The 25,876-nt window shown below is 44.1% G+C and overlaps 1 protein-coding gene across 2 annotated transcripts in view; it reads left to right on the top strand.

Annotated features, from left to right (window-relative positions):
• Positions 1 to 869: 869 nt before the first annotated feature.
• LOC149000403 (caffeoylshikimate esterase-like) overlaps positions 870 to 25,876 on the top strand; it is a 58,154-nt gene continuing 33,147 nt past the window's right edge. For both annotated transcript variants that reach the window (XM_089139078.1, XM_089139077.1), the window contains exons 1-6: positions 870 to 1,284; positions 1,398 to 1,427; positions 1,522 to 1,651; positions 2,065 to 2,211; positions 2,336 to 2,466; positions 2,576 to 2,713. In XM_089139078.1, the coding sequence (XP_088995204.1) occupies positions 964 to 1,284; positions 1,398 to 1,427; positions 1,522 to 1,651; positions 2,065 to 2,211; positions 2,336 to 2,466; positions 2,576 to 2,713 (897 nt within the window). In that variant the 5' untranslated portion in view covers positions 870 to 963. The remainder of the gene's footprint in view (positions 1,285 to 1,397; positions 1,428 to 1,521; positions 1,652 to 2,064; positions 2,212 to 2,335; positions 2,467 to 2,575; positions 2,714 to 25,876) is intronic.

Raw genomic sequence — 25,876 nt, 5'->3', positions numbered from 1 at the left:
AAACTGTTGTAACCTTTTGTTTTTTGAATTTATATCATGATGAAAAGAGGAGTTGGGGCAGCATTTCCCTTCTGCTGCATTTCCCTGGGCATTCTTGTTCTTTCCTAATTAACAGTGTTCATATTCTTCTAAAACTAACTTTCCTGCAATTTCCTCTCTGTATCCCTGCACATGATGATATGGCTTCTTTTGAGTAAAACCAATTAGCTTCCATTTCCCATCTATAGATCCTGATACAGATAGCCCCTAAAAAGGAGCTCCCATCCTTGCGTAGTTATATGAAAGAGAAGAAAGATTAGTAGTATTGTGAAAGAAAATGCAATAAGCAGGCAAATTTGTCAACTCTTGTGAACTGGGTTCTGTCCCTGGAAAATTTCCAATTCCCTATCTGAAGAACCATTTTGCCTTTTTCCATGATTCCAGCCAATCAGAACAAGTCTGGATCCATTATCCGTCTACCTTGATGAGTAGAGAACCAGGACTCCATCAGACCTATCATTTACAAAGGTGAAGGAAATCGCAACAGATGGGTGCAGTCATAGTAGCACCAATGTGCCGAATCCCATCAGTTCGACTGCAGTGCTGTGTGTGCTGTGCAATTAATGCATAGCACTATGACACACTTTTGAGGATGGTCAAGATCTCGATCTTAACCGTTCGTTGCAGTTGCTGTCCATTAATTACGCAACATCCAAACAATTTTTGAATCTTATTAGAACAACACTGGCTGATGTAGAGATAAATTCTTAAAAAATTAAATGCACGTTTTTGTCTGATTAAAAGAAAAGAATAAAAAATAAAAATCATGAAGTCACGTTTTTTCATCTGGGGTTTTGCACTGGTCAGATGGTCAGAAAGGTGGCATAAACTTTGGCAAATAAAAAAAATGATTTTTCATGACACGGCTGTCTGGAATGTTTGTATCTGTCAGTGTTTGACTTCTGTTCTCTCCGAGTCTCACCCATGGATACCTCGCTCATTCTTAGGCAACTACAGCAACAACCACCGAGATCCTGTACAATTGTTCGGAATTTCGATCATTTGATCAGCGATTTAAGAGTTCATCAGACACCCACTTCTCTACGACAAAGAAAGAGCTCAAAATCAACTAGTTTAGTCTCCAGAAGTCGCCAAACCATCACTGCAAAGAAGAAGAGTTTAGAAGGCGTGAGTGAAGAGCTGAACACTCTTGCTTCCCAAGACTTGAGTCATGTTCCTGCAAGGAGGCGCGTTAGGTCTGCTTTCATTGATGTGCAGCAGCATCTCGATCATATCTTGTTTAAGGTTCCTTTTTTTATCTTTTATTTTTATCTTTGCAGTTTTACCCATGTAGACATTTAATCTGAGAAGCTCATTTGTTTTCATTATCTCCAACTTATAATTGCTTTGGTTCATAGATGGCTCCTCAAGGGATAAACACAGAGGAGGTAATGGATTTAATTTCTACAATTTTACCCTCTTAAGTTGTCTTTTGGAAGATCAAATATTCCTCAAACGTGTGGTTGCTTTTCCTTTCTGTAGTGGTATGAGGTAAATTCAAGGGGTTTTGAGATATTCTGCAAGAGCTGGCTGCCAAAGGCTGATACTCCCATTAAGGCTGCTCTCTTTTTCTGCCATGGATATGGTGATACTTGCACATTCTTCTTTGAAGGTCTGTGATTCTGCCAGCATTTTTCCCTTTTGGGGGTTGTATCAATACCAGAAGGCATTTTGATCCTCTAAACACCCAATTATCAATCTGCTAATCTATCAAGACTTGAAATTAACACATAGAGGAGGACAATGTAGTTACCTACTGATTGGCCCAATGACATGGATATAACCTTGCAAGGTGCTACTTGTCTGGCTTGCTAGTCTCTCATTATTGCAAATGGAGACTGGTGCCTTAGGTGTGCCAAACCCAACCAGAGACCTCTACCGTAGGAAACTGTTGCCTATCATGGCAGTTATTTGAATTTGGGTAGTAAAACCACTGCACGACACTTTACCTATTTTCATTTTGGGTCACATTAGCCAACATAGTTACTATATTCTCTGTGATATGTGGATGATCTTGAGTTGCAGGGGTCGCAAGGAGAATTGCTGCTTCCGGATATGGAGTTTATGCAATGGACTTGCCATATTTTGGACTATCTGAGGGTTTGCATGGTTTTATCCCAAGCTTTGATGGATTAGTTGATGATGTTATTGAACAGTACTCAAAAATCAAAGGTCTCATGTGGCATTTTGTCCATCTTGTTACTTGTACCATTAAATTGGTGTGGTTTCACTGTTTCAAATGTTTAACTTAGTTTAGTGAGAACTCTTGTTGATTACTCTTTTTATCTATTGGCAGTAAGACCTGAAATGCTTGGATTGCCTTGTTTCCTTATGGGACAATCCATGGGAGGAGCTGTTGCCCTCAAATTTCATCTAAAGCAACCACATGAATGGGATGGGGTGATTCTTGTTGCCCCGATGGCCAAGGTAAGCTTTTGTATGATTTATATCTCTGATCAGATGTGATCAAGCTGTTGTAGCACATTTTGCTTAGGAAAGAACTGATTCTGACAAAATTCATTTATTTAATATCAAGATTGCGGAGGACACGGTACCCCCAGATGCAGTTCTGAAGATTGTAGCTCTTTTGTCAAAAGTTATACCTGAAGCAAAGCTCTTCCCACAAAAAGATTTAGGAGAACTGTCAATTAGGGATGCAAGTAAAAGGAAAATGGTATCTTTCTTTTACCTCCTATTTCTGTTTTATGCATGTAACACAAATTAGATTGTAAATAGCTCAAATGATGGATCTTTAGAGTTCAAATCTCAAAAAGCTCAGCTTTTTTAATCTTCTTATATAGATGGAATTGGGGACCTAAGAATTACCAGAAATAAAAAAAATAAAAGTGAATCTTTAGAAGCAGTTCTTTAATTATCATGATAATTGAACTTGGAGAAAAAAAGAGATTAAAAAAAATAATAATAAATAAATAAAGAAGAAGAATAAAAGAAAAAGGGAGGGAGCGAGAAGAAAAAAGAGATTAGGCCTTTCATGCATAAACAGATATAATTCATATCTCATTTGTTTTATTCACATTAATGTGTCTGAGTAGGTGATTCTTCATATTTACCTCAAAGGCAATATTAGATGCTTTTAGTTTTTCATCTGTATTATGTCCTGTTTGCAGTTAAGAATTCAGAAGTAACAACAAACTTTGAATGTTACATGGCATTTCGTTCCAGAAGTTTTTTGGCTACCAAATAGAATTAAATTTTACCAACTCAACTCAACAATATATAGTTCTCCGAATTCCTAGTTTATAGCAGATGCTTCATAACTTGCGATTGGTTGTTACTGTTGGATGTGGGTATATGTTCAGGAGGCATATATATCTGATGAAAATCTACTGTTACTGGGAATTAGGATCTGCCAACTAGGTACAGATGCAAAACACAACATACATGATAACTGATAGGAAACAGCAAATTGTATACGAAAATTAACAGGATTTTATTACTAATAAGCAAGAACAAACACAAGGAATGATAACCTGGTTACAACGGTGCCAATCACCCCCACAGCACACTGCTTTCCTCAGCCAATAGGCTGCCCTCACATAAAATATTCCTTATTCTTCCCTCACACCTTACCCTGTATGTACAATCCCCTAATCAACACTGATCCTCTCTCTCTCCTTTGCATGGCATGATCTGGGGCCTTGACATTAACCTTATATTTCCTAAGTACAGAAGCAAGTTAATAATCTTGAAAGATTCATCATTATGTGAATAGTCTACTTACGTTCATTATCTATATCGGCTGAATGAAAACTAACAACAGAAATATGCAATAAAACTTGCAGTAGGATATTAGAATTTGAAATGTAGCAGTGGTAGAAATTGTGTTTTGATTTGGAGGACCCGCACATGTCCATTTCCCATGCCATATCTTGCAGAGTTATTTTGGCTAGAATTGTGGCTTCTAGTGTGACAAGTTAGCAGTGGGAAGCTTATGGATTTATTTTTTTGAACTTCTAATTTAGACACTTCTTGTTTAATTCAGTTATTATTAGATAGATTTCTTAGCTTTCATCATGTCATATGGAAACACTGACAGAAAGCTAAACATTCGTGTGCACTTCAATTGTTTATTAATTCTCTTTGGCTAGGAAATGTTCTTAACCAATGATTATAAGAGTTGGCCTTACACAGAAATGCAAACCTTTTTGCTAATGCTTTTACAAAGTTGGTGTTGTAATGTGAGGAATTGCTCCTCTAAAGTTAAAGTGTTTACAGAAGTTTTATACCAAACTGGGTCAGACCCGGACTGGTCTCCCCATCTAGTCGGTTACCTCATGGCACTCGTCTCTTAGATAATCAGGTTATACCCAATTGGGGCTTCACATTCAATTGGGATAACAACCGACTGAGTTGATCGAAGCACGATGGACGATCAACTAATGTGGCAACTTTTCTCTATTAAGAAAGTCAACTCCGTTGGCGATTACACGGGACTAATAACAGGAAGGCGCGATCTCAGGAGATATGACAGCCCCCGTCGGATAAACTTACCAAACGTATATAAGGTAACATTAACAGTATAAGATAGGGGACATACCTCACCGGTAAGCAACCAATACACCCTGAGTATAATCTTGTATAGCTTTTGCACGAGACTTCACTCTGTTCATTATCTGACTTTGCCATCGGAGGCGGCTGCCCGGCACACAAGCCTGCCCGCATCTAACCTTTCTTACAGGACTCATCGTCCCGGATACGAGGGGAGGCTCAGTCGGATCCAGAAGTATAATTGATCCGCATCAGTTTGATGCCGTCTGTGGGAACGACAAAACTTTGAAGTCATGGTAAGACGAGTCATTGGACGTTCCCGACAAGAAAACACCGGGGATGATCGAACAATCCTCGAGGAGGAGGTTGACCCTTCAACCCGAGTAGAGCAAGAAATACTCCAAAACAACCTGGTTCTTGAGGACCCGAATGGAGAAGGAACTTCCAAGGGTCCCCAAGGCCATGCCACAGTAGCAGATGTAGATGAAATCAGAAAAGGCATGCTCGAGATGCAAGGTGTGTTGCATAATTTGGTCCATCAAATTGGAGTCGAACAAGGACCAAGACGTAACACTCAGGCAGGAAGGTTGTTAAAAGCCTTCCAAACGGTAAGAAGCTCCCGACAAGCAAGGCGTATCCCAAGAGATAGGAAAACTCGGGAACAAAAAGAAACTCATCCCGATCGGTACAAATGCCAGACGACTCCTAACGGGACAAGAATCAATGCCTTGGATCGTATTTCGGTACCATCCAAGACGAGATCCCTGCCCCAAAGGAGTCGTCGGGAAGAGATCGAGCACCAAGGAGAAAGCCAACCTCAGCCTTCACGTTCGAGAATATCCACGTCCCGGGCACATTCCCGAAGAGAAGAGGCGGCTACTCACCATTGGAGGGAGGAACCTGTTGAATCTAACGAAGATAGAGCAAGGCAAAATCGGCTCCGAAGGCGAGTAGCAGAGGTCGAGCGAAAACTAGAGGATCGAGACCACGATGAGGATTTGGATGTGGTTGACCGAGAACCTTTCTCGGATGAGATCATGAACATGCTTCTTCTCCGAAATTTCATCATGCCCACATTCACCCCGTTCGAGGGAAAGACGAACCCGAAGGAGCATATAAGCTACTTCAAGTCAGTAATGACTGTGCTTGGTCGGGAGGACGAATTGCTCTGCAGAACATTCCCGGCATCACTCAAAGGGCCAGCCATTAAGTGGTTCAGCAACTTGCAACCAGGATCCATTAACAACTTTCGGGAGCTTGCTCGGAAGTTCATAGCTCGATTCTGAAGTGCAATCGGGAGTAAGAAGACGTCTGATGGCCTATTTGCCATACGACAAGGAAGAAGCGAATCCATTCGGGATTATCTGAAACGATTCGATGAGGTTACCATTGAGATCGAGGATCTTGATGATCAAGTTGCGTACAGTGCGCTTTGGAGCGGCATCGCTCATCAAAGACTTCTGGAAGTTTTGCTAACAGATAAACCCAAAACATACGGGACACTGTTACGCAAATGCCAGAAGCAAGCCATCGTTTATGAAGTTATAAACGCTCGGGTAAAAGCTGATCGGGACAGAAGGTCAGATCGGGACGTGGATAAGAGTGCACCAAACGATAGAAATCAGGGATCGAAAGGTAAGTGGAAACGTGATCCGATTCAAATGAATCACACCCCCCTCAACGCAAAGCCATCAGAGATTTTGATGAACATCCGGGACAAGAAATCTTTAAGGTGGCCCGGGAAACTACGTTCACTACCGGAGGATCGGGATATGACAAAATATTGTCGTTTTCATAAAGATTACGGTCACCACACGGATAGTTGCACAATTTTGAAATCGAAATCGAAAAACTTATCCAAGGAAGGTAAACTTGGACAATATGCAAAGGAGTCGGGAAAGTCCCATGTTGATTCACCAGAATAAAAAAAGAGAGCCCGAGAGAAGCCGTTAAAAAGACGGACAAGGGAAAAGAGAAAATAGATCGGGAGGAAACACCAGTGTACGTGATTATGGGGGGCCCAAGTGCGGAATCGATCCGAAAGGCGAAGCAAAAGGCACGGTTCGTCGGAGCCGTACACCTGCCCAAAAAGAGGCAAAACCCGGTGTGTCCAGAACCAATAACCTTTACAGATGAAGATTTGAACGGGGTGGTAGCACCACATGATGATGCAATAATCATCAGGGTCAAAATAGCTAATCGAGAGGTTCACCGAGTCCTGGTTGATACAGGGTCATCCGTCGACCTAATCTCATACGAAGCTTTCAAAAGGCTGAAACTGGCTAATGAGTTATTAACCCCTTCATCAACTCCATTATATGGTTTTGTAGGATCTTCCGCAGTAGCCGAAGGGACGATCCATTTGGATCTCAAGATCGGGAAGTCACCTAGAGACACGCTGCTTCGCGTCAACTTCATGGTTGTAAAGGATTTGTCGGCATACAATGTGATCCTGGGACATCCGACACTCAACGCACTTGAGGCAGTCGTATCCCCTAGGCACATGAAATTAAAGTTCCCGACTGAAGCCGGAGTATGAGAATGTTGTTCAAATCAATCAACCTCTCGGCAATGCTACACCAACTACTTGAAAGAAAAACGGAGGCCTGAGAGTTCAGGAAGCGCTCTGACTATCGAAGTTAGAGACGATTGGGACGAAGAAAACATGCAAAGGGCAGAACCAGTAGAAAAATTGGAAAGAATACAACTAAGTCGGTCTCTTCCCGAGAGAGGGACGTTCATCGGATCGGAGCAACCGAAAGACTTCAAAAAGGAGCTTACTCAGTTCCTATACGATAATGCGGATTTTCGCATGGTCAGCAAGCGACATGCCCGGGATTGACAGGAGGGTAGCAGAACATAAACTCTGGATCCAGAAGGATGCCACCCCGGTCATCCAAAGGCAAAAAAACTTCGCGATAGAAAAGCACGAAGCGATTAGAGTCGAAGTGGAAAAGTTAAAAAAATCGAGTTTCATAGAACCGATTGAATGTCCAACCCGGCTGGCCAACGTAGTGATGGTCAAAAAGGCGAATGGAAAATGGCGAATGTGTACTGACTACACAGATTTGAACAAAGCTTGCCCGAAGGATTTTACCCTCTCCCTGAGGATTGACCTCCTAATTGATGCAACTGCTGGACATGAAGTCCTTAGCTTCATGGACGCCTATTCAGGGTATAACCACATCTTGATGAGTCGGGAAGATGAAAAACACACCTCATTCATGACCGATCGGGAAAGTTACTACTACCAAGTGATGCCTTTTGGTTTAAAAAATGCAGGGGCCACTTATCAAAGAGCTGTCAACAAAATTTTTCAACGACAGATCGGGAAGAACATGGAAGTTTACGTTGATGATATGCTCGTGAAAAGTCTGGTTCAAGCAAGGCATTTGGCAGACCTGGAAGAGACATTTGATGTACTAAGAACATGCATGATATAGAGAAATTATGATCAGACCGGGTTCATACCTGGTTCGACCCTCGACTCCAGTCGAAACAGAGGGAACCGACTCGCTCCCGAGCGAACCGGATCCAGAAGATGGCTTGCTGAGGAAGAAAACTTATTCAGCTACAAGCACGCCCTAATTCAACTGATGAATTAGGTTAATTACCCTAATGATGGCAGATTCAAATTGACGGCTGCGGCTAATCATTATCAAAGGGATAATCATCGCATAACCTAAAGGTTATCTCAGGAGTCCTCTACTAGTCCAAACTAGTAGAAGTCTATCGCTCAACGGATCTAACTGTTAAGATCCAACGACTACTCGAAGAAGGCTCAAGTGCATCCAACGAAGGAGATTCGAAGGTACACTCTATATAAACCTCACTGCCATATGAGGTGAAGGACACACAATCTGGGACTTAGACTCAGATTCAGATACATACTGATAGACGTAAACTATCAGAGGCTTACGATCTAGATCACCTTTCCCAGTTCTTTATTCCTTAGCTCTGTGCTTCTAGCAGAGTCGTTTGTGATTAAGTTCATCAACTGACTTAGCCTTCGGAGGTGGACTCTCGACCCCCGCGGTCGGGCCACATCTGACGCTTTCGTTTTTGCAAGTCATCACGAGGAGATCTAAGGGCTGTGCAGATTTTGGACGCATCATTTGGCGCCGTCTGTGGGAAACGACTTGTAAAGCCATGGTGACTAGATCGGCAACAGCCGCAGCAGCCGCTGCACAGCGCGATTCCGGTGTTCAGATCCCTGGAGTGAATAATCCAGATGTTCCCCAGGGAAGCCAAAATCCTATCGAAGTAGATGGTGGTCAGGGAGGACGTAATCCTCCTGATACATTCCAAGATCAATTGAATCAAGTAAAGATTTAACTCTTGGAGGTGAGCCAACCACTCCGCATGCTCACCAGACGAGTGGTGTTACCACGAGAACCTGACCATCGCGATCCAGGGAGGCGCGTGTTACCGCGTGATCAAAGATTGGCTGAAGACCGAAATATCGGTCAAAACTTTCGTGAAGGTGACCGAGGACCTAGGAGAATTGACGATCAACCTAAGCGGAACAATCGGTTCGACCGACCGCAGGAAAATACAACCAATTCAAATACAAGGTTGGACACAGGGGTGAGAACTCACTCACCAACTGTCAGAAGAACCGGTCCCGATGATCGAGCAATTTGCGACGAGCGGAATGTTCGGGAAGGACGGGCTGTTCGTGATGATCGAATAGCACGTGATGATCGTGTTAATCGAGGTCGTGGTCATATCGCTGAAGATCACCCGACCCAGATTGGTCGGGAATTGGCCAACATCAATCAGAAGCTAGGGCAGTTGGCTAAAGGAAGGATGACTGAGGATATTTACTCAGTCATTCGGAGGACCCCCTTTGCCGAGCCAATTGCGGGATATCAGTTTCCCCATAACTTACGTTTGCCTACCTTTTCTACATTCGACGGCTCCGGAGATCCAACGGCCCACATTGGCTATTATCAGCAGACCATGGCAGTATCAGGTAATTCAGATGAAATTTTATGTAGGGTTTTTGGTTCATCTTTAACCGGAGCAAGACACAAAGTGGTTTTCGAACCTCCCCTCGGAAGGATCGTAAACTTTGATGAGTTGGCGCGCAAATTCATAGGGCGATTCCAGAGTGGAATACAGGTCAAGAAAACGGAAGAAACCTTGTTTACTGTCAGACAAGGAAGAAGCGAATCGATCAGAGAGTTTCTGAAAAGATTCAACAAAGTAACGATGGAGATAGAAAATTTGGATTAGCAAGTTGCCAAAACTGCTCTATTCACTGGACTCACTAACCGGAAACTCCCGGAGTTATTACTACAGGATATGCCCGCAACTTACTTATGCCGAGTTGGTACAGAGATGCCGAAGCGTGCCGAAGTCATGGAGATACTAGATGCGCGCGCCAAGGAGATAACAAAGTCTCCAATAAGGAACAGAAGGCTCCTGAGCAGAAGCAAAAGCCAAAGAAAAATGTCCGTGATCGGGTTGGAAAATCTCAGGCTTGGCGCCAGAGGTCTCCCGGTAAAAGTGAATATACTCCATTGAATGTTCCTCGGGCTGATATTCTAAATATCATCAAAAGGAAAAATATTTTGAAGTGGCCACCTAAAATTCTTTTGAAACCTGGGAGCAAGCAGGATCGAGAAAAATATTGCCGATTCCACAAGGACTATGGTCATTATACAAATGACTGTCGTCATCTCAAAGCAGATATTGAGAGATTAATATCTCAAGGACACTTGTCCAATTTTGTTAGCAGAAGGAGGGAGGAGCCACGCGCGGCTGCTCCTAAAAGGGATCGTTCGGTTAGTTCAGAACGATCAAGGGAGGCTCCGAAGTCTAAAAGGGCAAGGAGGTGACTGAGGCTACTCGGTCACCTATCTTTACCATTTTCGGAGGACCAGAGCCCGAATCACTCCGCAGTTTGAAGACAAAATCCAAATTTGTCGGAAGACTCGGAACCGGAGAGACGCAGAAGCGAAAGAAGCTGAATGGTGAAGATTCTATCACCTTTGGCGAGGAAGATGAAAGAGGCGTTTGTTTACCTCATGATGACGCCATAGTCATCAAGGTAGAGATTGCACGTCGGGAAGTGCATAGAGTTTTGGTTGATACGAGGTCGTCCAGCAATGACCTCGATTTCTTATGAAGTGTATCAAAAACTGAAGGTGGATGAGGACTTGATGGAGCCTTCATCCACACATCTATATGGTTTTGCAGGGTCGTCTGCGGTGGCAGAAGGATCTGTCCAGTTGGACTTATCTATTGGAAGTTTTCCTAAGGAAACAATCGTTCGAATCAATTTTTTGGTGGTTCGGGAGCTGCCAGCTTACAATGTTATCCTCGGGTGACCATCTTTATCCAAGATAGGTGCTATTGTTTCGACAAAACACCTGAAGATAAAATGCCAGAAAGCTTTCGAGGAGTTAAAAGAAGCACTTGGACAACCGCCGATTTTGTCCCGACCAGAGAAGGGGGAAATATTACAGCTATATCTAGCGACGTCCCTTTCAGCGGTCAGTGTAATACTTGTTCGTGAGAAAGATAAAAAACAGTGGCCGATTTACTATGTGAGCCACGTATTGCTAGATGCGGAGACACGATATTCGCAGATTGAGAAGCGGTGCTCGGCTCTCATGATGGTCGCCAGGAAGCTAAGGCCATACTTTCGAGCTCATCCAATTGAGGTATTTACAACTTTTCCTCTCAGTAAAGTTCTTAATAAACCTGATTTATCTGGAAGGATGGTGTCCTGGTCAGTTGAACTCAGCGAGTTCCAAGTGAGCTTTAAGCCCAGAACGTCAGTCAAGGCTCAGGCGCTAGCCAATTTTGTAGTAGAAACTACTGCACCAGTGGAGTCCACCATTGAGGATCCCATTATACCAACCACTTGGGAGGTATATGTGGATGGTTCGAGTAATAATGATGGAGCAGGAGCTGAAATTCTATTGAAAAGTCCAGCAAGCTTTATTATTCGATATGCTTTGAGATTTGCATTTGAAGCAAGTAATAACGAAGCAGAATATGAGGCTCTGATAGCTGGACTTCGGTTGTCAAAAGCGTTATCTATTGCAGATGTTACTATTTATAGTGACTTTCAACTTATAGTCAACCAAGTCCAGGGGGAGTACGGTATTAAAGAACCACGCTTGCAGAAATATCAAGAGATAGTGCAGGCATTTCAAAACCAATTTCGGAATTTGAAGATATCTAAGATTTCGAGGAATGAAAATTCAGTGGCAGATGAGCTATCCCGACTAGCCAATGCCAAAGAAAAGAATCTAGACCCTTCAGTCTATATTGAAGAGATAACATTTCCAAGTGATACGGAGAGATTATGATCAGACCGGGTTCATACCTGGTCCGACCCTCGACCCCGGTCGAGACGGAAAGAACCGACCCGCTCTCGAGCGAACTGGATCCAGAAGATGGCTTGCTGAAGAAGAAAGCTTATTCGGCTGCAAGCGTGCCCTAACCCTACTTATGGATTAGGGTAATTACCTTAATGATGGCAGACTCGAGTTGACGGCTGCGGATAATCATTATCGAAGGGATAATCATCACATAACCTAAAGGTTATCTCAGGAGTCCTCTACTAGTCCAAACTAGTAGAAGTCTATTGCTCAACGGATCTAACTGTTAAGATCCAACGACTACCCGAAGAAGGCTCAAGTGCATCCAACGAAGGAGATTCGAAGGTACACTCTATATAAACCTCACTACCATACAAGGTGAGGGGATAGAAAAGAATATTATCTGAGACTCAAGTTCAGATACATACTAATAGACCTAAACTATCAGCGATCCGCTATCTAGATCACCTTTCCCAGCTTCTTCATTCCTTAGCTCGTGCTTCTAGCAGAGCCGTTTGTGATTAAGTTCATCAATTGACTTAGCCTTCGGAGGTGGACTCCCGACCCCAGCGGTTGGGCCACATCTGACGCTTCATTTTGCAGGTCATCACGAGGAAATCTAAGGGCTGAGTAGATTTTGGACGCATCAATTGGCGATGTCTGTGGGAAACAACTTGAAAAGCCATGGTGACTAGATCAGCAGCCAGCAGCTGCTGCACAACGCAATTCCGGTGTTCAGATCCCTGGAGCGAATAATCCAGATATTCCCCAGGAAAGCCAAAATCCTATCGAGGTAGATGGTGGCCAGGGAGGACGTAATCCTCCTGATACACTCCAAGATCAATTGGATCAGGTAAAGATTCAACTCTTGGAGGTGAGCCAAGCACTCCGCATGCTCACCGCACGAGTGGTTTTACCACAAGAACCTGATCAACGCGATTCAGGGAGACGTGCATTGCCACGTGACCAGAGATTGGCTGAAGACCGGAATATCGGTCAGAATTTTCGTGAAGGAGACCGAGGACTTAGGAGGATTGATGATCAACCTAGGCGAGACGATCGGTTCGATAGACCGCAAGAGAGTACAACTGATTCAAATACAAGGTTGGATACAGGGTAAGAACTCACTCACCCACCGTCGAAGAACCGTTCGTGATGATCGAGCAGCTTCGCGACGAGCGGAATGCTCGAGAAGGACGGGCTGTTCGTGATGATCGAGTAGCACGGGATGATCGTGTTAATCGAGGTCGTGATCATATTGCTAAAGATCACCCGACCCAGATTGGTCAGGAATTGGCCAACATCAATGAGAAATTAGGGCAGTTGGCTAAGGGAAGAATAATTGAGGATATTTACTCAGTCATTCGGAAGACTCCCTTTGCCGAGCCAATTGCGGGATATCAGTTTCCCCGTAACTTCCGTTTGCCTACCTTTTCAACATTCGATGGCTCCGGAGATCCAACAGCTCACATCGGCTATTACCAACACACCATGGCGCTTTCTGTAATTCTGATGAAATTTTATGCAGTGGTTTTTGGTTCATCTCTCACTGAGCAAGACACAAAAGTGGTTTTCGAACCTCCCTCTCGAAGGATCGTAGAACTTTGACGAATTGGCGCGCCAATTCATAGGGCGATTCCAGAGTGGAATACAGGTCAAGAAAACGGAAGAAACCTTGTTTACTGTCAAACAAGGAAAGAACGAATCAATCAGAGAGTTTCTGAAAAGATTCAACAAAGTGACGATGGAGATGGAAAATTTGGATGAGCAAGTAGCCAAAATCGCTCTATTTACGGACTCACTAATCGGAAACTCCCGGAGTTATTACTACAGGATATGCCTCGCGACTTATGCCGAGTTGGTACAGAGATGCCGTAAGCAGGCTGAAGTCATGGAGATTCTAGATGCGCGCCAAGGAGATAATAAAGTCTCCAATAAGGAAATGTAAGGCTCCCGAGCGTAAACATAAGCCAAAGAAAAATGTCCGTGATCGGGTTGGAAAATCTCAGGCTTGGCGCCAAAGGTCCCCCGGTAAAAGTGAGTACACTCCATTGAATGCTCCTCGGGCTGATATTTTAAATATCCTCAAAAGAAAAAATATTTTAAAGTGGCCGCCTAAAATTCTTTTGAAACCCGGAGAGAGCAAGCAGGATCGAGAAAAGTATTGCCGATTCCACAAGGACTATGGTCATTATACTAATGACTGTCGTCATCTGAAAGCAGATATTGAGAGATTAATATCTCAGGGACATCTGTCCAGTTTTGTTAGCAGAAGAAGGGAGGAGCCACGTGAGCCACGTGCGGCTGCTCCTAAAAGGGATCGTTCGGTTAGTTCGGAACGATCAAGGGAGGCCCCGAAGTCTAAGAAGGGCAAGGAGGTGATTGAAGCTACTCGGTCACCAATCCTTACCATCTTCGGGGGACCAGAGCCCGAATCACTCCGGAGTCTGAAAACAAAATCCAAATTTGTTGGAACCGGAGAGACGCAGAAGCGGAAGAAGCTGAATGGTGAAGATTCTATCACCTTTAGCGAGGAGGACGAAAGAGATGTTTGTTTACCTCATGATGATGCTATAGTCATCAAGGTAGAGATTGCACGTCGGGAAGTGCACAGAGTTTTGATTGATACAGGGTCTGCAGCTGACCTAATTTCTTACGAAGTGTATCAAAAATTGAAGGTGGATCAGGACTTGATGAAACCTTCATCCACACATCTATATGGTTTTGCAGGGTCATCTGCAGTGGCGGAAGGATCGGTCCAGTTGGATTTATCTATTGGAAGTTTTCCTAAGGAAACAACCGTCCGAATCAATTTTTTGGTGGTTCGGGAACTGCCAGCTTATAATATGATCCTCGGGCGACCATCTTTATCCAAGATAGGTGCTATTGTTTCGACAAAGCACTCGAAGATAAAATTCCCGATCGATATGGGAATTGGTCAAGTCTCCTCCGACCGTAAGATCTCTCGGCAAAGTTGTTACGTTGCCTATTTAAAAGACAAGGAGGGCCCGAGGAAGGTAACTGCCCTACCTATAGAAGTTCGAGACGATCGGGAAGAGACAGAGATGCAAAGACCCGAACCAAAGGAGAAGTCGAACAAATCCAGCCGTGGTACCGAGGATGAGAAAAAGATTACTTATATCGGGTCCGAACAAATGGAAGAATTTAAAGATGAGTTGAAGTTATTTCTTCAACAGAATAAAGATGTATTTGCATGGTCTCACCGAGGACATGCCAGGAATCGATCGGGCCATTGCAGAGCACAAACTCGGATAGATCCTAAGGCGAAACCAAAGGATACAGAAAAGAAGAAATTTCTCCATTGAAAAACATGAAGCCGTTCAAGCGAAGTTGAAAAACTCAAGAATTCTGGTTTCATAGAACCAATTGAATGCCCAACCTGGTTGGCCAACGTGGTAATGGTAAAAAAGGCGAATGGGAAGTGGAGGATGTGTACAGACTACACAGATCTTAACAAGGCTTGCCCAAAAGATTGCTATCCGTTGCCTCGGATTGACCTCTTGATAGATGCGATCACAGGATATGAAACTTTAAGTTTCATGGATGCCTACTCAGTGGTATAATCAGATCCTTATGAATAAGGAGGATGAGAAGTATACGGCTTTCATGACTGATCGTGAAAGCTATTATTACAAGGTCATGCCTTTTGGCCTCAAGAATGCAGGAGCAACATATCGAGGGGCCGTCAACAAGATTTTCAAAGAGCCGATAGGAAAGAATGTTGAAGCTTATGTTGACGACATGCTAGTGAAAAGCTTTACAAAAGCAAATCATATTGTAGATTTGACTGAGGTGTTTTCAGTACTGCGGAAATATCAAATGAAGCTAAACCCAGAAAATTGTGCCTTTGGAGTCTCCTTGGGCAAATTTTTGGGCTTCATGGTATCACAGAGGGGAATCGAGGCTAATCCCGCCAAAATACAAGCTCGATTGATATGGAGGCTCCCAAAACTGTTCGTGATGTGCAAGTGTTTAACAGGAGAGTTGTCGCTTTAAATCGATTCATCTCCAAGTCCTGAGAAAAATGTTTGCCTTTCTTCAAGGCACTTAAAGACCCGAAGGGCGTAAGAGAAGCAAAATGGACTCGAAGAGTGCCGTAAAGCTTTCGAGGAGTTAAAAGAAGCACTTGGACAACCACCGATCCCGTGTCCGCACTGCAGAAAGGGGAAATACTACAGCTATATCTAGCGACGTCCCTTTCAATGGTCAGTCGGTGCAAGACTTGTTCGTGAAAAAGATAAAAAACAGTGGCCGATTTACTATGTAAGCCACGTGTTGCTAGATGCGGAGACAAGATATTCACAGATTGAGAAGCAGGCTCTAGCTCTCATGATGGCCGCCAGGAAGCTAAGGCCATATTTTCAAGCTCATCCAATTGAGGTATTTACAACTTTTCCTCTTAGTAAAGTTCTTAACAAACCCGATTTGTCCGGAAGGATGGTGTCCTGGTCGGTTGAACTCAACGAGTTCCAAGTGAGCTTTAAGCCCGGAACCGCAATCAAGGCTCGTGCATTAGCCGACTTTGTAGTAGAAACTACCGCACCGGTGGAACCCACCATTGAGGATCCCATTATACCAACCACTTGGGAGGTATATGTGGATGGTTCGAGTAATAAAGATGGAGCAGAGCTGGAATTCTATTAAAAAGTCCAGCAGGATTTATTATTTGATATGCTTTGAGATTTGCATTTGAAGCAAGTAATAACGGCAGAATATGAGGCTCTGATAGCAGGACTTCGGTTGTCAAAAGCATTATCTATTGCAGATGTTACTATTTATAGTGACTCTCAACTTATAGTCAACCAAGTCCAGGGGGAGTATGGTATTAAAGAACCACGCTTGCAGAAATATCAAGAGATAGTGCAGGCATTTCAAAACCAATTTCGAATTTGAAGATATCTCGCATTTCGAGGAATGAAAATCCAAAGGCAGTGATGAGCTATCCCGACTAGCCAATGCCAAAGAAAAGAATCTAGACCCTTCGGTCTATATTGAAGAGATAACTTTTCCAAGTTATCATGAGAAAGAAATTTCTTATATTGAAGCAGAACGTTGCTGGATGGATCCGATAATCGAGTATCTAAGGGATGACAAATTACCTGAGGATCCAATAGAGGCAAGGTTGATCAAGATTCGATCAGCTAGATTTGTCATTTAGAATGGGAGACTATACAAAAGATCTTATTCTGGACCCCTTATGAGATGTATAGGCCCCGAAGGAGCAAAATCAGCTTTGGCTGAGGTTCATGAAGGAATTTGTGGAGCTCACATGGGTGGACGGGCCCTGGCTCACAAAATTCTGAGACTTGGGTTATATTGGCCTAAGGTCCAAGAGGTTGCTATGGAATATGTTCGTCGATGTGGTAATCACAAATTCATGCTACAAAGATCGGAGCGCCCGGCGGAAACTATGACTTCAATTCTAAATCCCATTCCCTTTGCGATGTGGGGAATTGATATCATGTGCAAATTCACCAAGGCATCAGGTGGACGGGAATATCTGATAGTAGCAATTGATTACTTCACAAAATGGGTTGAAGCTAGTGCACTGGCAGCAATTACTGAGAAAAAAGTGGAGAAATTCGTGCGTGAATCAATCATATATCGCTTTGGGATTCCAAAGATTATCGTCACTGACCATGGTACTCAGTTCGACTGTCCACAATTTGAGCAATTCTGTGGAACATATATGATCGAGCATCGTATGTCCTCGTGGGCATACCCCCAAAGCAATGGGCAGGTAGAGGTTACTAACCGAACGCTACTGGAAGGAATAAAGAGAAGACTCGAAGCTGACAAAGCTTCTTGGGTCGAAGAACTTCATAATGTACTGTGGGCTTATAGAACTACGGTTCGAACACCCACAGGAGAAACTCCATTCAGGTTGGCATATGGATCCGAAGCATTAGCACCAGTGGAGATAATGGCGGGGACATTACGGGATCGTGACTTCGAGGAAAAAGCAAATGAACAAGGACTGCTTGATAGTCTTGATCTGTTGGACGAAGTTCGGGCAAAGGCAATAGCACAAACTCAACATTATCAAAGAAGGATAGCGTCTCATTATAATACTCGAGTGAAGAATCGTCGGTACTTAGCCGGAGATTTGGTGTTGAGAAACACCTTAGCTTCCGACCCGCGTCACCAAAGAAAATTGGACCCTTCCTGGGAAGGACCTTATATGGTTGTAAAACCAGTTGGTTCAGGAGCTTACAAGCTGAAGAACATCAACACCCGTAAAGAGTTGGATCGTTCTCGTGGAATGCCAGGCATCTCAAAAAGTTTTATCCTTGATGATGATTTCAATTTTGTTCGCGATGTAATCATTTTCAACTCAATCAATGCAATTTTTGGTTTTCAACAAAATATCTTTTGATTGGGGGGCATCATACACTACATTCAAGAACAAGATCCAACTATAAGGCATCGGTTTAAAACCCGAGTGAGTTCCTTCTCAGACTTATTGTATTTCTCCGGAAATCTTTAAGTAAAGGCATTGTTTCAAACAACTAAGACCTAATGCAACAGCGATTCAAGTGGCTAGCAAAGTTCAAGATGAAGTTAATTTCTTATTTCTTCAAAAGATCGAAAGAGGCCAAGATCAAAACAAATTACAAGAGCTGGATACAATCTTCGGTCAAAAAAGAAAGTCATCATCGTGGATCATTAAGAAGTTATACAAGATCGACACGACTTTGCTAGAACAAACATATGAATCAACCATTGGAGTAGATTCAAGGTAAAGAAGAGCAGAAATGAGGATTACAAAAAATATTTCGGTATGCATAAAATCCTCCGCAATTTCATACTCTTTGTCCAGCTTGTCCAGGAGAAGTATGGTCCTCGACCAAACTCGCATTCAGGACAAGCTCGTCATAATTGACTTCTTCCAGGGGAGAATAAACAAGAGAATCTTCCAGATAATGCATAATATCTGGATCGGAAGGTGGAGGATCAATCTTATCCTTGGTCCAATCGGGAGGAGGAATACCCGTGTCGGTAAATACTTTAGGATGGCAAACAAGACCTGTAGGGAGTCGTATCAAAATGAGGATCCTTCCTTAATATCGATTCCCATACTTCGTTCTCACCATCCCGGTACGCCTGCAAGTTATAAGCATTCAGCATATCAACAAAGGGCTTACTGTGTAAATACTTGAAGACGCAGGCTCTGCGAACATCGTTGGAAGGGATTCGGCAAAGGAACGACAGCTTGCCTTTGAGGTAACGTTTCAGATCCTTTGGCTCCCGACTTTCCAACTGTTCGCTCCAGCCGCCGGATCTTCTCCCCGGCATCATCCAAGTCCGATCGAAGACGACCAATCATCAAATTTTTTCTCCCCGCCACCTCCCAAGCTAGATTCCGAAGGCGAGCAATCTCAACATCTTTAGCTTCAGAGATTTCCCGAAGCCTGGAAACTTCATTGCTCAACTTACTGAGCCTAGAAACTGCTTCCACTTGGTTGTGGAAGTTACCAAGAAGACTCCCGGCAAACAACTTTCGAGTTAAGAAGGAGCAGAAGAGTAATTTTTCAGAATCGAAGATAATGAAGAAAGACTTACATCACCAAGTGACTTCGTAAAGACTTCATCTGGAAGTTTGGAAAGAACTGCGCTCTCGAAAGTCATTCGAGCAGCAAGACACCATTCCAACGTTCTGTCAAACTCGTTTGACACTAATTCAGGCGAAGGATGAGAAGGATGAGCTACACCAAGAGAAGGATGAGCTGCATCACTTGTCAACCGACGGCGCTTCCTGGTGGCAAAATCCTCCGACTCGGAAGGAGAGGAGGAGGATGCCAAACAAGCATTAGAATGGGAAATAGGAGCAGCACCTGCTGGGACCACACCTTCATCAGACGCCAACATAGTTGCCTCAGATGCCCGAAGAGTCTCCTTCGGGGTGCACCAACAGTCTCACCAACAGGGGCGTCGGCAGCACCATCGGCAACGGAGTGATCAAGATCTTCCTGGGAAAGACGAGCGATCACTTCGGGCAAAAGAGGCGCAGGGACGGCATCAATAGAAACTGTGGGAATCTGACTTGAAGATTCACCGACAGCAGTCGCCTTACGCTTGGAGGATTCACTAGCTGAAACCACCTCACTGGCCCCAACCACCACCCACGGAACGATTTTCTTGCAAGATTTTGCTCTGATAAAATTCGGGTTGATCTTGGGAGCCACTATGCAAACAAACAAGCCGTATCGGTACAGAAATCAAACGACGACAAAAAGAGGGAAAACCCTAGATTTTTATCACTTCCGACAAAACCAAATAACTAAACCCCAAGTATAACTACTGTGCAGTTTACTCAGGGGGGAAGTGGGGAAAGAGATGAGTAATCAAGAAACTCACTTGTCCATAAGTTGATAGAGCTATTGTTGGAGTACGAGGAATACGGAAGCGTGGCCGAAGGACGAAAGGTCGCTTTAGCACTTTAGCAAATCTAACTTGCAGATAGCACAATAGATGGAGAGTACCCACGAAGGCTTTAAATAGCCTCAGGTACTAAGACGACGGTTGAAGGCTAAGGACAACCGACGACCTAGATCAAAATGACGCTTCGAAATCCGCAGAAAGCAAGATCAACGGTCGGAGGGATGCCACATGGAAACATGTGGAAACGAGCACTAACGCAGAGATACCTCCAATCGTCGCACTGCCATTAAAATAATGGATGTATTTCCGATTCATTGAAAACAGTGAATGGTATACAAAAGCAGGAAAACGTTTGAACTTCGCAGAAGCGAAACGTGCGGACTTTGCAATAAATGAAGTGGTGGGGAAGATTAATGCATCTTTCCGAAACCGAAACGCATCTTCACAATATTTCTACAATATTATTATTCGGCGAGGAATGTAAATTTAAGTGATAAAGTTTTATCATTTATACTTTGATATTCAAGGCAAGATTTCGGCAGGAGACGGGGAAATATAAAGGCCAACATGAAAAAGAAATGTCTATTCATTAAATAAAGGGTAAATCTTTACAATAAAAGATAACTCCCTAAGCCTCTTCTTCATTGTTGCCCGAGGGACCCTGGTCGGGAGGACTTTTCTCAGGATCTTGAGAAGAGCCTTCCTCAAGAATGGCATCGGCTGAGTCTTCTACAGCAACAATTTGAGACTCGGCTTGTGGTTTCTCCTCTGGAAGTGCCGGCTCGTCAGCCAGGTATGCCTCATATTGAGGGTCAGCTGGAAAAGAATCATCTTCTTCCTGAGCCCAGTCCGGGAGATCCATACCAACTTTCCCGAAGACCTCTTTGTGGCACACCTCATGAAAGGGAGCAGTGTCGAAGGCAGGGATTGATGCGAGAATTCGCTCCCAAACGTCGTTCTGCCCCAGGCGATAAGCTTGAATGTTGTAGATACCTAGCAGCTCGGAGAAAGGTACGCTGTTCAGGTATTTCCGAACACACTCCTTCCGAAGCTCTGGCTTTATATGCTCGGGCTTGCTAGGGATCGCCAACTTCAGATGTTCTTCGAGCTCCCTACTTTTGAATTCAAGCCTGTCACCAAACAATGTGGCAGCTGCTTTTTGCTTCCTGGCCTCGCTCTCGGCAGCAGCGGCACGAATCTTCGAAGCTTCGAGGGCATCCTTGAGGGAGATCACTTCTTCCTCATGCTTTTTCTGCAGCTCCACGGCGGCTGCAGTCAGCTGGTCTATTTCAGAATTGGCCTTGGCCAAATTCTCTTCACAGGTTTGCAGCAAGGAGCTGGTGCGACCAACCCGGCTCAATGCTTCCATGTGTTGATAAAAGCTCAACACAGAATTCCTGGGAAGGTGGAAAATATCGAAGAAGTCATAAGAAATTATGAAAAAATAAGTAAGCAAGAAGACCGGTACCTTGTAGATTGACTAACAAGGGAGGTGTCATCCAGGGCTTCAAATTCCTGGCGATCAGAAGGAGCAAGATTGGGGGAGCTCCACTCTGCAGCTTTCTCAGGATCCCGAGTCACCCTGTCGGTCAGTTTCAGGGTCCACTGGGGGATGAAGACCTCCTCACAATCCGTTGAAGCTTTGGATTTTTTATTGGAGGAAGCATCAATTGTGTCATGCCTCCTTTTGGTTCGGGCGGAGGAAGAGACATTGGACCTCTCCACCATCGGTTTTTTCCCTTTTCCCGAAGCATCAGCCACGGGCCTGATATTCCTGATACCCCTATAAGAGGGGTCGGGAGAGGGAACAGAAGCCTCTTGATCTACGGTCAAGGCTCTGGGTGATCGTTGCTCGGCTGTCACAACGGCCCTAGCGGCCTTCACCCGCAGGTTCTCAGGGTTCATTCTTGGAGGCACTGCAAAGAAGAATGGCAAGAGTCAGAATTAAAGACATATCACTTCAGCAAAATTAAAGGAGGGTGGTTAGAAGCTCATAATGAGCCAAGCCCCAGTACTGAAGAATGGAGTTATACTCCACTTCAAGTCCATGTATCTCTTGATACCATGGAATGGATTTGATCTTCCTGACGGCCGCCTCGTCTTCTCTGGATAAGGGAAGGCCTCGGTTATTCTCGGAAGAAGAAGTACACCTCCAGGCGGTTGGGAAGTTAAGATCTGATGGAGGCACTCGACAGAAAAAGTATCGTTCGCGCCATCTTTTGTGGTTAGAAGGGCAAGTTCCTTTGACAAGGATGCTGCCCCTCCAATCAAGTTCAGCCTTATTGCGTTTGGACAGAAAAACCCATCCTGGAGGATGGGAGATAGAAAGAACATGAAAATGTACAAAGAGAGAAAGAGATGGCGTAATGCCAAGTTCAAAACACAAACCCAAGAAGCCGACGATGAGACGCCAGCTATTGGGGAGGAGCATTCCGGGACAAATGTTCCAATGATTCGGAATCACGGAGAACAAAGGATTAAAAAGGGAAAGCAAACCCCGCTTTCCGGTGCATCTATATACAGAGAAAATTCACCCGAAAGGGTTGAATCAACCCTCTCATCAGGGTGGGGAGCCCTAACCTGATAAGAGGAAGGAAAATCAAAATCTTGGATAGCTAAAAAAAGGGTTTCCTCATTATAAATGGAGGGAACAGAGCCAGGTCCACGATCGGACCCGGAAGTTTGAGGCTGCCTAGAAGACTCGACAATCTTGGAAGATCCAGGACTCGAGAAGGACAGGGGAGAAGTTTCGGTTTTTCTTTCTAAACCTTTTTGAGAAACTTCAGCAAACTCGCGCCAGAGGACAGTTAGGGTTTTGTTATCACTATCCGACTGTTCGGGAGCAGGAGAAGCAAAAGCCTCACTGCTATTACCAACACTGGGTACCAGAGAAGCCCTATCGTCCGCCATTACTTGTTTCAGTAAACTACAAAAAGAAAAAGACCGATAAACTTACTGATTCGGTGAGGCGGAAGCTTGAGAGCAAGAAGGCGCGAAGCGACAACAAAGGTTCAAATTCCAGACGGGAAGAATGAAACCTACGAAGACAACGAACCGCTTTTAAAACTCCCTGCACGAGTGTTCGGGAATCTGAACGATCGAGATTGATTCAAAATCAACGATCAAGATTGAAAGACGTTTTGAAAGTTTGAACTCACGAATCCGAAATAGGCGTTCGGAAACCGTCGCTTGGATGACGTGAGCCACGACAGATCAACTGTAAGGAGATACGTGGCCTTACACTCACAACGCTCGAGGAAAAGTGACCACCGCATTAAATGTGATATGACATTTAATGAAGCACGCAAAGATTATCACCCGACGACGAACCCGGTTAAAAACCAAGCCCTCGGGATCGACCGAACGCTTGGTCTGGGGGGCTCGTGATACGGAGAGATTATGATCAGACCGGGTTCATACCTGGTCCGACCCTCGACCCTGGTCGAGACGGAAAGAACCGACCCACTCCCGAGCCAACCGGATCCAGAAGATGGTTTGCTGAAGAAGAAAGCTTATTCGGCTGCAAGCGTGCCCTAACCCTACTTATGGATTAGGGTAATTACCCTAATGATGGCAGACTCGAGTTGACGGCTGCGGATAATCATTATCGAAGGGATAATCATCACATAACCTAAAGGTTATCTCAGGAGTCCTCTACTAGTCCAAACTAGTAGAAGTCTATTGCTCAACGGATCTAACTGTTAAGATCCAACGACTACCCGAAGAAGGCTCAAGTGCATCCAACGAAGGAGATTCGAAGGTACACTCTATATAAACCTCACTACCATACAAGGTGAGGGGATCGAAAAGAATATTATCTGAGACTCAAGTTCAGATACATAATGATAGACCTAAACTATCAGCGATCTGCTATCTAGATCACCTTTCCCAGTTCTTCATTCCTTAGCTACGTAGCCACAGCGAGCCGTTTGTGATTAAGTTCATCAACCGACTTAGCCTTCGGAGGTGGACTCCCGACCCCAGCGGTCGGGCCACATCTGACGCTTTCGTTTTGCAGGTCATCACGAGGAAATTTAAGGGCTGAGCAGATTTTGGACGCATCACCAAGTTATCATGAGAAATTAATTTCTTATATTGAAACAGAGCGTTGCTGGATGGATCCGATAATTGAGTATCTAAGAGATGACAAATTACCTGAGGATCCGAAAGAGGCAAGGTTGATCAAGATACGATCGGCAAGATTTGTCATTCAGAATGGGAGACTATACAAAAGATCTTATTCTGGACCCCTTATGAGATGTATAGGCCCCGAAGGAGCAAAGTCAGCTTTGGTTGAGGTTCATGAAGGAATTTGTGGGCCTCACATGGGTGGACGAGCCCTGGCCCACAAAATTCTAAGACTTGGGTTATATTGGCCTAAGATCCAAGAGGCTGCTATGGAGTATGTTTGTCGATGTGGCAACTGTCAAATTCATGCTACAGTATCGAAGCGCCCGGCGGAAACCATGACTTTAATTCTAGATCTCATTCCCTTTGCGATGTGGGGAATTGATATCATGGGCAAATTCACCAAGGCGTCAGGCGGACGGGAATATCTGATAGTAGCAATTGATTACTTCACAAAATGGGTTAAAGCCAGTGCACTGGCAGCAATTATTGAGAAAAAAGTGGAGAAATTCGTGCTTGAGTCAATCATATATCGCTTTGGGATTCCAAAGATTATCATCACTGACCATGGTACTCAGTTCGATTGTCCGCAATTTGAGCAATTTTGCGGAACATATATGATCGAGCATCGTATGTCCTCAGTGGCATACCCCCAGAGCAATGGACAAGTAGAGGTTACTAACCGAACGCTACTGGAAGGAATAAAGAGAAGACTCGAAACTGATAAGGCTTTTTGGGTCGAAGAACTTCATAACGTACTGTGGGCCTATAGAACTACGGTTCGAACACCCACAGGAGAAACTCCATTCAGGTTAGCATATGGGTCCGAAGCATTGGCACCGGTGGAGATGATGGCGGGGACGTTACGGGATCGAGAGTTTGAGGAAAAAGCAAACGAGCAAGGACTGCTTGATAGTCTTGATCTGTTGGATGAAGTTCGGGCAAAGGCAATAGCACAAACTCAACATTATCAAAGAAGGATAGCGTCTCATTATAATACTCGAGTGAAGAATCGTCGGTACTTAGCCGGAGATTTGGTGTTGAGAAACACCTTAGCTTCCGACCCACGTCACCAAAGAAAATTGAACCCTTCCTGGGAAGGACCTTATATGGTTGTAAAACCAGTTGGTTCAGGAGCCTACAGGATAAAGAACATCAACACCCAGAAAGAGTTGGATCGTTCGTGGAATGCCAGGCATCTCAAAAAGTTTTATCCTTGATGATGATTTCAATTTTGTTCGTGATGTAAACATTTTCAACTCAATCAATGCAATTTTTGGCTTTCAACAAATTATCTTTTGATTGGGGGGCATCATACACCATATTCAAGAACAAAATCCAACTATAAGGCATCGGATGAAAATCCGTGTGGGTCCTTCAACACTTATGGAGTTTTTTCGGAATCTCTTAAGTCGAGGCATCGGATGAAAATCCGAGTGAGTTCCTTCTGCAAGGCGTCG

The sequence above is a fragment of the Hakea prostrata genome, chromosome 11 (assembly GCF_041222555.1).
Source record: "Hakea prostrata isolate BN-2017 chromosome 11, UWA_Hpros_2, whole genome shotgun sequence".
NCBI classification, from domain to species: domain Eukaryota; kingdom Viridiplantae; phylum Streptophyta; class Magnoliopsida; order Proteales; family Proteaceae; genus Hakea; species Hakea prostrata.
Note: the sequence above shows the minus strand (reverse complement) of the source record. Positions and strands in the feature narration are given on the sequence as shown.